The 12024-nt window shown below is 43.4% G+C and overlaps 1 protein-coding gene across 1 annotated transcript in view; it reads left to right on the forward strand.

The window, feature by feature from the left end:
- Positions 1–12024, forward strand: part of LOC144607402 (receptor-type tyrosine-protein phosphatase delta-like) — a 391326-nt gene that overhangs the window by 366593 nt on the left and 12709 nt on the right. The window contains exon 32 of the mRNA XM_078424233.1: positions 5405–5530. Within this exon, the coding sequence (XP_078280359.1) occupies positions 5405–5530 (126 nt within the window). The remainder of the gene's footprint in view (positions 1–5404; positions 5531–12024) is intronic.

The raw sequence follows: 12024 nt of genomic DNA on the forward strand, positions 1-12024 counted from the left end.
TGGTCCCAATGTAGGTAAATAGGGTTGGTGTAAATGGATTAAAGGGTTAGCCTAGATCTAATGGGCCGACAGCCTCATGTCAGTGCTAAATGACTTGGTAGTTTCCTTTCTCTCTAGGACCTTCTACAGTTGTACCGGGCCCTGGTGAGACCGCACCTGGAGTACTGTGTGCAGTTTTGGTCTCCAAATTTGAGGAAGGATATTCTTGCTATGGAGGGCGTGCAGCGTAGGTTCACTAGGTTAATTCCCGGAATGGCGGGACTGTCGTATGTTGAAAGGCTGGAGCGATTGGGCTTGTATACACTGGAATTTAGAAGGATGAGGGGGGATCTTATTGAAACATATAAGATAATTAGGGGATTGGACACATTAGAGGCAGATAACATGTTCCCAATGTTGGGGGAGTCCAGAACAAGGGGCCACAGTTTGAGAATAAGGGGTAGGCCATTTAGAACGGAGATGAGGAAGAACTTTTTCAGTCAGAGGGTGGTGAAGGTGTGGAATTCTCTGCCTCAGAAGGCAGTGGAGGCCAGTTCGTTGGATGCTTTCAAGAGAGAGCTGGATAGAGCTCTTGAGGATAGCGGAGTGAGGGGGTATGGGGAGAAGGCAGGAACGGGGTACTGATTGAGTGATCAGCCATGATCGCATTGAATGGCGGTGCTGGCTCGAAGGGCTGAATGGCCTACTCCTGCACCTATTGTCTATTGTCTATTATTGTCTATTGACCATGTAACTGATTGGGCTACGGCTGGTTGGTAGGGGTATTTAGGAAGAAGATGGAGTTAAAGTTCTGGAGGGATTTCAAGACCAAGGAGGTCCTGTATTTCAAATTTGATGATTGGTGGGAGGACCATTGCCTTTTAGAGATGAAGGAGATTGGGAAGGACCATCAGTACGTTGATGGAATGGGAAGAACCTGTTTCACGGGATTGATGATGTGAGCTGGAGAGGGCGGGCTGTTGGAGAACTGGTTTCACAAGTGGCTGCTCAGGATTGAGTGAGAATAATTTACACCGTGAGGACCGTACAATTTGGTGCCACAGAGTGAAGACCGTTGCCCTTTGTTGGGAACTCTCAGCAAGATGTGGATACAAGGCACTGTAGTTGCTGGTGACAAAAAAAGACACAAAGTGCTGGAGTCAATCAGTGTGTCAGGCAGCACCGGGGTCCCCCCCTAAAGTGCTCAGTCCGCCTTGGCCTCTGCGATCACCTGGTTGCCAAACACTTTAACTCCCTTTCCCATTCCCATACTGACATTTTTGTCCGATTTTGACAATTGCGTCCTCCATTGTCAGTAAAGCCAAATGCAAATTGGAGGAACAGCATCTCATATTTCGCTTGGGCAACTTCCAACCCAGCGGTATGCGTCTTGATTTCTCTAACTGCAAGTAACCTTTGCATCCCCTCTCTCTCCATCCCTTCCCCACCCTAGTCGTCCTACTAGTTTCACTAGTTGCCCTGCTGAGTTTCACTGTGTGTATTGCTTGTTATCACCTTCCCCACAATAATGGACCATTGTGGGCTCTACCTTTCCTTGATCATCGGTTGCTTTTTACACATTCATTTATTTTACGCTCCTTCTGTATATCTTGTTTCCCTCTCCCCAGACTCTCAGTCAGAAGAAGGGTCTCGATTCAAAACATCACCTATTTTTCTTCAGAGATGCTGCCTGACCCGCTGAGTTACTCCAACTGCTTGTGTCTATCTTTGGTGTAATCCAGCATCTGCAGTTCCTTCCGACACGAGTGATAGGTGGATACAAGTGAGGGGCGGGGTTGATTAGCAGACGGGTACATGAAGGCTAGAGATGAAAAGGATTCAAAGGGGTGTAAGATAAAGACGGAAGAGAAGTGAAGCCTCAACAGAAAGCGGAAAGGGGTGGGTCAGGAAGATGTGACAGGAGCTTTGCACAAGGGATGTTGTTGCCTCTGCCCCCACACCACTCGTGTGCAGATTGCATGGGTGACTGATGACTAGAACCGCCCGGCTGAATTTTCCAAGCAATGTGAAACAACCTGGAAATGGTTGGTATCGTGTTTCACTGCAGAAAATCAATTTTAATTGCATAATCCTGAAGGATAAAAACGGCTTTATGCAATTGAATTTCCGGGCAGTGAAATTCATCATGCATTTTCTGAGTAGGCCATCCAGACAGTTTGAAGATATCAATTAGAAGCTAAATTTGTTAAATGGAAAATCTTGGGACAGCTAACTGATCAGCTTATTGAGTGTGTTTCCAAAAACAACCATCCAGACTCTAGGATGTCAGTGTCTAATGGGATTTCACTGAGACGTAAGACCGGGTGACCCCTCAGTTTATTTAAGCACATTTTTTATCTACAGGAAGCTTTCAAATAATTTTTTTTTTCCCAGAATGTCTGGGAAGAAATTGTATAATTAGAATCAATGCATTTGCATTATCAGTCTTTTCGGCTGTGTACCTCCTGTATGCTGGACTCCCTATGTTTGCCTACATTTATAGAACTTAGTTCTAATTTACTATTATCACTCTCCTTATCTGTAACCTTACCTCAATTTACCCACATCTATCTCCACCTGAATTGTTTATCTCCAAATATTATCTCGGTCTATTTCTATAAATGTCAACCTATCTTTCCATCTACATATCTTTTTGACAATGAGTTTAGGATCTTTTATCTAAAGGTTCAGGAGACTGAACCAATAGCTCAGTCTTACAGAGATAATAAGCCTTTAATAAGAACTGTGCTCGTGAGGAATTGTGTGTGAAGAATGGTAATCAGATATGGGGAGGCAAAGGGGTGATTATACGTTTGATTAGGAGGCTGACAATCAGATCGCAGCTATTTTGTGTTGCAAAGTATAACCAGAACCAATGCTGTCTTATTTCATTCTGGGAAAACACAGTTCAGTTTAATTCTCTTCACGTCTCATGATCATTGACTCTTTGTAGATGCTTGTGAAATCCCTATTACCATTCTTTGTGTGTGGGCATAGAATGTAAGTGAAGACAACTGTTTTACCAGTGGCTGCACATGTTGCTAACTAAAATCAAGTATCAAGAGTGTTTTATTGTCTATGTCCCAGATAGAACAATTAAATTCTTACTTGCTGCAGCACAACAGAGTATGTAAACATAGTGCACTGTAAACAATATGATAAACGAGAGAGAAAAAAAAAATCAGTGTGTGTATATACACATACTTACAAGTACACACACACACACACATATATATATATATATATATATATACACATGTACACACATACTCAAAAAACAAACAATAGTAGTGTAATAATAATAATAATAATAATAATAATAATAATAGTCTATTGTAGTTCAGAGCTTATTTGAGGTTGTAGTGTTTAATAGCCTGATGGCTGTAGGGAAGAAACTGTTCCTGAACCTGGATGTTACAGTGTTCAGATTCCTGCACCTTCTTCCTGATGGCAGGGATGAAATGAGTGTGTGGCCAGGGTGGTGTGGGTCCCTGATGATGCTGGCTGCCTTTTTGAGGGAGCGACTCCGATAAATCCCATCGATGGTGGGGAGGTCAGAGCCGGCGATGGACTGGGCAGTGTTCACAAATTTTTGCAGTCTTTTCCACTCCTGGACATTCAAGTTGCCGAACCAGGCCATGATGCAACCAGTCAATATGCTCTCTACTGTACACCTGTAGAAGTTCAAGAGTATCCTCTTTGACATACCGAATCTCCTTAATTTTCTCAGGGAGTAGAGGCGGTTAATGTGCTTTATTTATAATTGCATCATTGTGCTGCATCCAGGAAAGATCTTCGGAAATATGCACGCTCAGGAATTTGAAGTGTTTGACTCTCTCCACCATCGTCCTGATGATATAAACAGGATTGTGGGTCCTCATCCTTCGTCTTCCAAAATCCACAATCAGTTCATTGGTTTTACTGATATTGAGAGCCAGGTTGTTGTGCTGGCACCATTTGGTCAATCGGTCGATCTCATTTCTATACTCTGACTCATCACCATCTATAATTCGTCCAACAACGGTGGTGTCGTTGGCGAACTTGCCATGAATGACAATAACATGATTTTAACAGCAATGACTGGATCAAGAACATAGCCTGATCTTCAGCATGCTGACTCATGACAGTGAAAATAATTGTGGTGGTCGACTGACTTGACTCAGCAAACTCTGGAATTCAACCCGGATGCTCTGTGATGCTCCGCAGTGGTTTACATTTGTGATGGTTCGGTTTCACAGTGATTGTCTACAGTAAACCCAAACGTGAAAGATCCATTTCAATATAGCCACCATTGCCCTACTCTCATTAGCACTAATCCCGATCAGAAGATGTTGTTGGACCTTCCGTAAAGTCTTTTCGATGTTGTTTCTCAGTGACCCATGAGGAAAGCCCTTTGGTGCACGTTATGTTTTTATAGCGTTAAGTGCACTTACTGGGTTAAGTGCTCGGAAGTAGGAGAATCAGAGCATTGATGAATTTGACAAGCTTATTCCAAATTTCTTTTAACTTAAAGGACGTCACCAGGTGAATGGGAACACCAATTCCCACCGACAAGTCATATTCCATCCTGATTTGGAGTATATCCTCCATTATCTTCTTGGAATTACTGCCTACCAGCAGTTTAAGGCCGTTTTCATCATGTTGACCTCAGTGGTTTGAGAGGTTACTGAGGTGAATACGTCACCACCTTCCCAAGGGTAATCGGGATCAATTAATTAAAGCAGCCATTAACAATTACAACTGTATCCCAAGGAAGAATATCCCAAGAAGGAACCAGACACTGACTGCCAGATACCTACCCTATGTCAATTACCAATGTAGAATCATGTAGAGATGTAGCAGGGAAATAGGCCCTTTGGCCCATCAACCCCATATCCTCCCCCAAACATCTATTTTTGCACAAATCCTAACATAAACCAATTTATTTTCACCATATTGCTGTCGTCGTCACCCCCCCCAAATTCAACCACTTATCTACCCAAAAAGGGCAATTGATGACAGCCATCTTGCGTGGAAGATAGACACAAAATGCTGGAGTAACTCAGCAGGTCAGGCAGCATCTCTGGAGGAAAAGGTATACGTGATGTTTCAGGCCAAGATCATTCTTCAGACTGAGAGTCAGGGGAAGGGGGAACTAGAGGGTATGAAAAGGTTCAGAACAAATCACAGCCAGGTCCATTGTTGGCTGTGGAAGACGTGATAATTAAGGGATTCACCAACCTGCATGTCCTTGGTTATATGGGAAGACACCTGAGCACTCGAGGGAAACCCATGCAATCACAAAATTGAAGCCAGGTCACCGGAAGTGTGTCACCCTTAGCAGTTTGCTGTACAAATGGAACTACTTTGGAATATTTGTTTTTAAATGCGATTGAAAGTTGCAGACGCACGTCACTAATGTGTGGGTATATTGTGTATTTAACAGGAGAAGTGTCACCAGTACTGGCCGGCTGAGCGATCCGCCAGGTATCAGTACTTTGTTGTGGACCCGATGGCAGAGTACAACATGCCGCAATACATCCTCCGTGAGTTCAAAGTCACAGATGCAAGGGTGAGTTTCAAGGTCTTCGTCTTCTCACTGTTGGTTTGTGGGGTTGTGTTCCATGGATTGTTCAGTCATGGAATGGGCTGCTGGATATTAAAGCATTTATCAGTGGTTTGGGGAATGCTGAGTGAAGAGGCTTTGTATTGACCTTGAAGGTAAGAGGTGAACGACAGTGCTGAAAGATGTCACGCTCCATTTTGACCTGTGACAGACTTGAGTACGTCAAGGGCAGGAGCTCATTCTGTCTCAGAACATTGCAATGGCAGGAGTTGCAATTTGTAAAACCACAATCCCTGACGCATCCCAAGGTTAGAAATGGCAGAAAGCCATTCTTGGCATTGAATTCCCACCTCTTAGTCAGTAACAGTAGGGTAAAGCATCGGCTTGACACGCTACTACAGATTTGATGATGTTCTCCATCTGAAGTGCGTTCCTCATCCTTGCCTACTCTACCATTTAACATGATCACAGCTGATCTGTTTTCAACCTCAGCTCTGCATTCCCATCCATCTGCTGTAATCTCCGACCCTCCTGTTTATCAAGCACCTATCTACCTCCGCCTTAAAAATGTGCAAAGACTCAGCTTTCTCTGCCCTTTAAAGAAGGCAGTTCCAAAGACTCTTAGAGTTGAAAAATAATTGCCTCATTTCCGTCTTAAAAGGGTGACCTTTTAGTTTTAATTAGCAACATAGCTTTAAATTCTGCAACATGGGGAAACATCGACTCCACTTCCACCCTTTTAGATCTTACACGTTTCAATCAATTTATTGGAAAGTATTGCAGTTTGAAGATACAGGTATCATGAATAGATCTTTCAGCCTCCTTACATCAGGAACCTTTCAAAAGAAATAAAATGAATTAATAGGAATCGGCTTGTGTTTATTAATAAAATAATAATTTTTGTGGAGATAGTCTTAAGGAGAAAGGTCTGCAATCACATTCAGTTATATTATGGAGTGGGCTGAATTTAATCTGAGCGATTTCTCAGATGAGGGACGACCAGCCACTTTGAATGGCAGAGGAGAAATCTGTCTCTGGCACATCTGGCAAATGACAGTTTCTGTGCTTTAAGAATCTCATTTGCATATTGATTAAGGACTTTTAGCAGCCATCAGGATAAAAATAGCTGTCATCCATTAAATGTGGCTGCTTTCAAGCCCTAGCTCTCCATCACACTGCCCATCTATGAAAAATTACTTCTACCGACCAGTCGCTTAATGGTCCCACTTAGTCCTGGATGTTCAGGACTGGATCAGCACTGTCCCGACTAAACTGGGACAAAAGGTCACCTTGGATCCAAGAACACTGTTTCACACAGGCTTTGTATGCATTATTACTTGAATTCTTAATAGCCAGGGGTCATGTGTGAAAGTGGATTGGAATCACCAAGGAGTAGATAGCAAATTAGGGAAAATTAATAGAAATGTAGTTATTAGCGAAATTAAACGATGATGTTTAAAGAGCTTGGAGTGTGGAAAAAGGGAAAGATTGAGGGAGGTGAAAAGATCCTGAAGACCAGAAATGAATAAGTTAAAGTTGTTGACAATGCAACAAGTATTGAGTTCAGGAAATTTGTCCTTCAAACAAGAGCAGGACATTGACAGCACCTGTTATAGAAGCCTCAAGGTCATGAACAGGAAGGGACTGCAGATGCTGGTTTACACCAAAGATAGACACAAAATGCTGGAGTAACTCAGCGGGACAGGCAGCATCTCTGGAGAGAAGGAACATCATGTCCTATTCTAAAGAAATGAAATGATCCAATAATTTGTGTTGACCAACACAACTAACCAGGAGAGATTCAGGAAAGACAAGAGAATGCAAATGCTGCAATCTAGAGCAAAACCACAAACTGCTGGAAGATCTCAACGTGTCGAGCAGCATCTGTGGGAACTGGGGGGGGGGGAGGATTTTATCGACATTTCAAGTTGAGACTCTGCATGAAGACTGAGGATAGCCAATAGATAGAGGGGAGGGGAAGGGGTGACACAGGGAGGACCAGAAGAAGATAAGTGGACTGAGGAGCGTGCAAGGTGAAGGGCAGATGAGGCCAGTTGGGTGGAGTTAGGCAGCCGAGGCATGTGGGTGGTAGGTAAAAGCGGACATGGAGAAAAATAGGCACATGGAACCATGTGGGTGAGGAGAGGTGAAGATGGAGGCCCCTGATGGAAAGATTCAGGGGTGGATGAATTGATTCAAAGATATAGCATGGAAACAGGCCCTTCAACCCACTGGGTCCATCCCAACCATTGATCATCCATTCACACTAGTTCTATATCATCTTATTTTCGCATCCACTCCCTGCACACTGGGAACAATTTACAGGGGCCAATTAACGTACAAACCTACACGTCTTTGAGATTGTGAAGAAATCGGAGCACCCGGAGGAAACCCATGCAGTCACAGGGAACATGTGCGCACTCCACACAGACAGCACCCGAGATCAGGATTGAATCCGGGTCTCTGGTGCTGTGTGGAAGCGGCTCTACCAGGTGCTGCCCTAATCTGGATGGCATCTGGACAGCATCTGCATGGAATCTGCTAACAAAGTTGTTTAAAGGGAAGATAGATTCCAAAGGGAGAAAGAACATTTTAATGAAGTTGGGAGAGTGCCATTCAGAGCATAATTATCTGCATTGTCCTGTTTGACTGTACTATTCTTGTAATGTAAGCATTATGGAATATCCAGTAAAGAGAGAAAACAGAGCAGACAATTTTTTTATCATTCAATTTGAATTGTGAGTTAAAATAAGAAGCTTTGCCTAATCAGATATTGATCTTTATGTTGTGTCAAAGAACACAGGAAAAGTATTGTATAAAGCTATAGTAATCCACAGTAGGTTTTGTGACTGAACAAGAGACATTCAGGTAGTTGAAAGAGAACACAAGAGTTCCCCATTATTTCTACTGACTTCAGCACAATATTTATGCAGACGTCTCAATCTGCAACCACTACACTCATTTAAACAACTTGGTGAAGTGGCAGTGAACCATCCACCTTAGTCAGATTCCTCTCTGAGTCTACTAATTCAATGGCAATTAGACAGCAACCATCTTTGGGTTCTATGTCTGTAGATTGTAGGAGGGAATAGGAAAGGTAAATTCTTCAGTGTCAGGGGTTATGGGGAGAAGGCAGGACAATGGGGTTAGAAGGGAGAGATAGATCAGCCATGATTGAATGGCGGAGTAGACTTGATGGACCGAATGGCCTAATCCTGCACCTATCACTTATGACCTTACGACCTTCCTCACAACACAAAGCTTCTTTAGATTTAGGTTTATTATTGTCACGTCTACAGAGACACAGTGAATAGCTTTGTTTTGCATGCTTCTCAATCAACCCAGATAATACTATACATAAATCCAATCAATACAAACTCAAGCACAATAGGTAGAGCAAAGGCAAAGGTACAGAGTGCAGAATATAGTTAGAAGATTATTAGAACTGGAAATGGTCCTCGATTTACAGGTAGGTTAGAGATTTAAAAGATTGTGTTGGATAATAAATCTTCTTCTGACTGGACTTCAGCAATGCTCCTCTAACAGACTGAAGTGAATGGCGAGCAGCCATGCTGTTATTGCTGATTGTAAATGTACTGTGTACTAGTTCAGAGGAACCCTTGCTCTGTCCACACTGTCAAGTGAATGAAAAGAGCACATCTTCTAAAAGGTCTAGTGACATTCTATGCAAAGGTTTCAAAGGTCTTTTATTGTCACATGTACCAATTCAGGTACTGTGATATGCGAATTACCAGACAGCCGTACAGAAAAAAAGGCAACAAGACACACAACTGCATAAAAGTTAATATAAACATCCACCACAGCGGATTCTCCACATTCCTCACTGTGATGGAAGGCAAAAAGTGTCCAAACTTCTTCCTCTTTATTCTCCCGCGGTCGGGGCAGTCGAACCATCCGCAGTCGGGGCTCCTGCAGCCGGCGGTTGAAGTCCCCGTCGGGGCGATCGAAACACCCGCAGTCGGCGGTCGAAGCCCCCGCGTCGGGACGGTCGAAACACCCGCGGCTTGAAGTTCTCGAAATTGGTCTCTGACCAGAGACCGCGAGCTCCGTGATGTTAAGCCCGCAAGCGCCCACATTTGGAGCTCCGAGGTCGATCCCCGGCAAAGAGATCACGGGCTCCGCAATGTTAAAGTCCCGTGGGCTCCCTGCGGTGGAGCTCTCAAATGTCAGTCTCAAGCAAAGGCCGCCAACTCCTCGATGTTAAGGCCGCATTGTGGACGGAGATAGGATATGGAAAAAAAATCGCATATCCATCGTGGTAAGAGATGAGAAAAAGTTTCCCTGAACCCCCCCCCCCCCCCTCCACCCCCCACATAAAACAAGCTAAAGAACACTAAAACATACATTTAACACATATTATTTAAACAGATGGAAGGAAGGGGCAGATAGACTGTTGGCAAGGCAACCAGTGCCTCCTCCATTCAGTGATGTCAATCCATAAATCTATCGCGTATATTTTCATTATGTCACGTCTAGGATTGGCTAGTTTATTATTGCAATAATTCTCGGCCCTAATAGGTTGACTTCTCAGTCCAGCTGTGTCTATCAATGCCAAAAATAAAATCTTGCAAAACTGGCATAAGTGATAAAACCAGGCAAAGGTAATCTTCAAAGCATTTATTCACAAAATGCTGGAGTAACTCAGCAGGTCAGCAGGAGATGCTGCCTGACCTGCTGAGTTACTCCAGCATTTTGTGAATAAATCGATTTGTACCAGCATCTGCAGTTATTTTCTTATACTACTGGTTGCTCCACTGCGATTTCTCTTCGAGGTATGTCCACTTTGAAGAAGTTCTCCTCCGAGATGCTGCCTGACCTGCTGAGTTACTCCAGCATTTTGTGAATAAATCGATTTGTACCAGCATCTGCAGTTATTTTCTTATAATCTTCAAAGCATTGTCATTATCCAAGTGGCTGACCTGAGCGAGATTATACCTTCCATTACTGGGCCTCTCAAGTAAAACAGGAAGAAATTACAAATCAGTGGTCCCAAAACTTGTGATTTCATTAATAATTCATTGACTCTTGCACTCATTTGCCGAGTTCGCAGGGATTGAACATGGACTGAGAATTTCCTCCTTCATTATCTCCTCTTCTTGTGATCTGTTCCATTGCAGCCCGTAGGTCATTGTCAGTGTGCAAAACAGCTGCTACGATTGCCCGCGATCCAGAGCTACTGTACTGCAAAAGTAATTCATAGTGTGATGCAAGCTTTAGACCTTCGCTGTGACTTAGTTCCGCATACATAGAAGCAATTTATTTTCCATCAATATGACATGCATTAAAAAAACAATAGCTCAGAATCGATACGTAAAAATAACTGCAGTTGAAGGCAGAGAAGAATCATGTTTGACCTACCTCCGTGACATTATTGTGAGTCAAATTTATAAACTAGTTACTCTCAAAGGGATATTCATAGCACAGAATTATTTATTAAAAATGACTAATTTCATACTTGAAGACTGGAGTTCAGAAATCTGGATTTAGTTTCGTTTTTTTTAGTTTAGTTTAGAGATACAGTTTAGAGGAAACAGGCCCTTCAGCCCACCGAGTCTGCACTGAGCAGCGATCCCCACACATTAACACACTATCCTACACACACCAGGGACAATTTACACAAACACCAAGCCAATTAACCTACATACCTGTCAGCCTTTGGAGTGTGGGAAGAAACCGAAGATCTCAGAGTAAATCCACTCGGTCACGGGGAGAACGTACAAACTCCGTACAGACAGCGCCTGTTGTCGGGATCGAACCCAGGTCTCCGGCGCTGCAAATGTTGTAAGGCAGCAACTCTACTGCTGTGCCACCGTGGCAGCCCTTAGGTATTGTTGTAAAGTTGGACAATCGATGTTGTTAAGTTGGAAAGGGTGCAGAGAAGATTTATGAGCATGTTGCCAGGACTCAAGGGCCTGAGCTACAGTGAGAGGTTGAGCAGGCTAGGACTTTATTTCTTGAACCGCAGGAGGATGAGGAGTGATCTTATAGAGGTGTATAAGAGTAGGGGAATCAAGAACCAGGGGGCCATAGGTTTAAGGTGAGGGAAAAAGATTAATAGGAACCTGAGGGGTAACTATTTTAACTTGGTAGGTATAACTTGGTAGGTATATGGAACGAACTGCCTGAGGAGGTAGTTAAGAACGCCATTTAGAACTGAGATGAGGAAAAACTTTTTCAGTCAGAGAGTTGTGAATCTGTGGAATTCTCTGCCTCAGAAGGCAGTGGAGGCCAATTCTCTGAATGCATTCAAGAGAGAGCTGGATAGAGCTCTTAAGGATAGCGGAGTCAGGGAGTATGGGGAGAAGGCAGGAACAGCGTACTGATTGAGAATGATCAGCCATGATCAGATTGAATGGCGGTGCTGGCTCGAAGGGCCGAATGGCCTCCTGCACCTATTGTCTATAGTTGAGACAGGCACTATCAATAATGTTAAAAAAACATTTAGACAGGTATGTGGATAGGACAGGTTTAGAAGGAGA

Source organism: Rhinoraja longicauda, chromosome 28 (genome assembly GCF_053455715.1).
Source record: "Rhinoraja longicauda isolate Sanriku21f chromosome 28, sRhiLon1.1, whole genome shotgun sequence".
NCBI classification, from domain to species: Eukaryota; Metazoa; Chordata; class Chondrichthyes; order Rajiformes; family Arhynchobatidae; genus Rhinoraja; species Rhinoraja longicauda.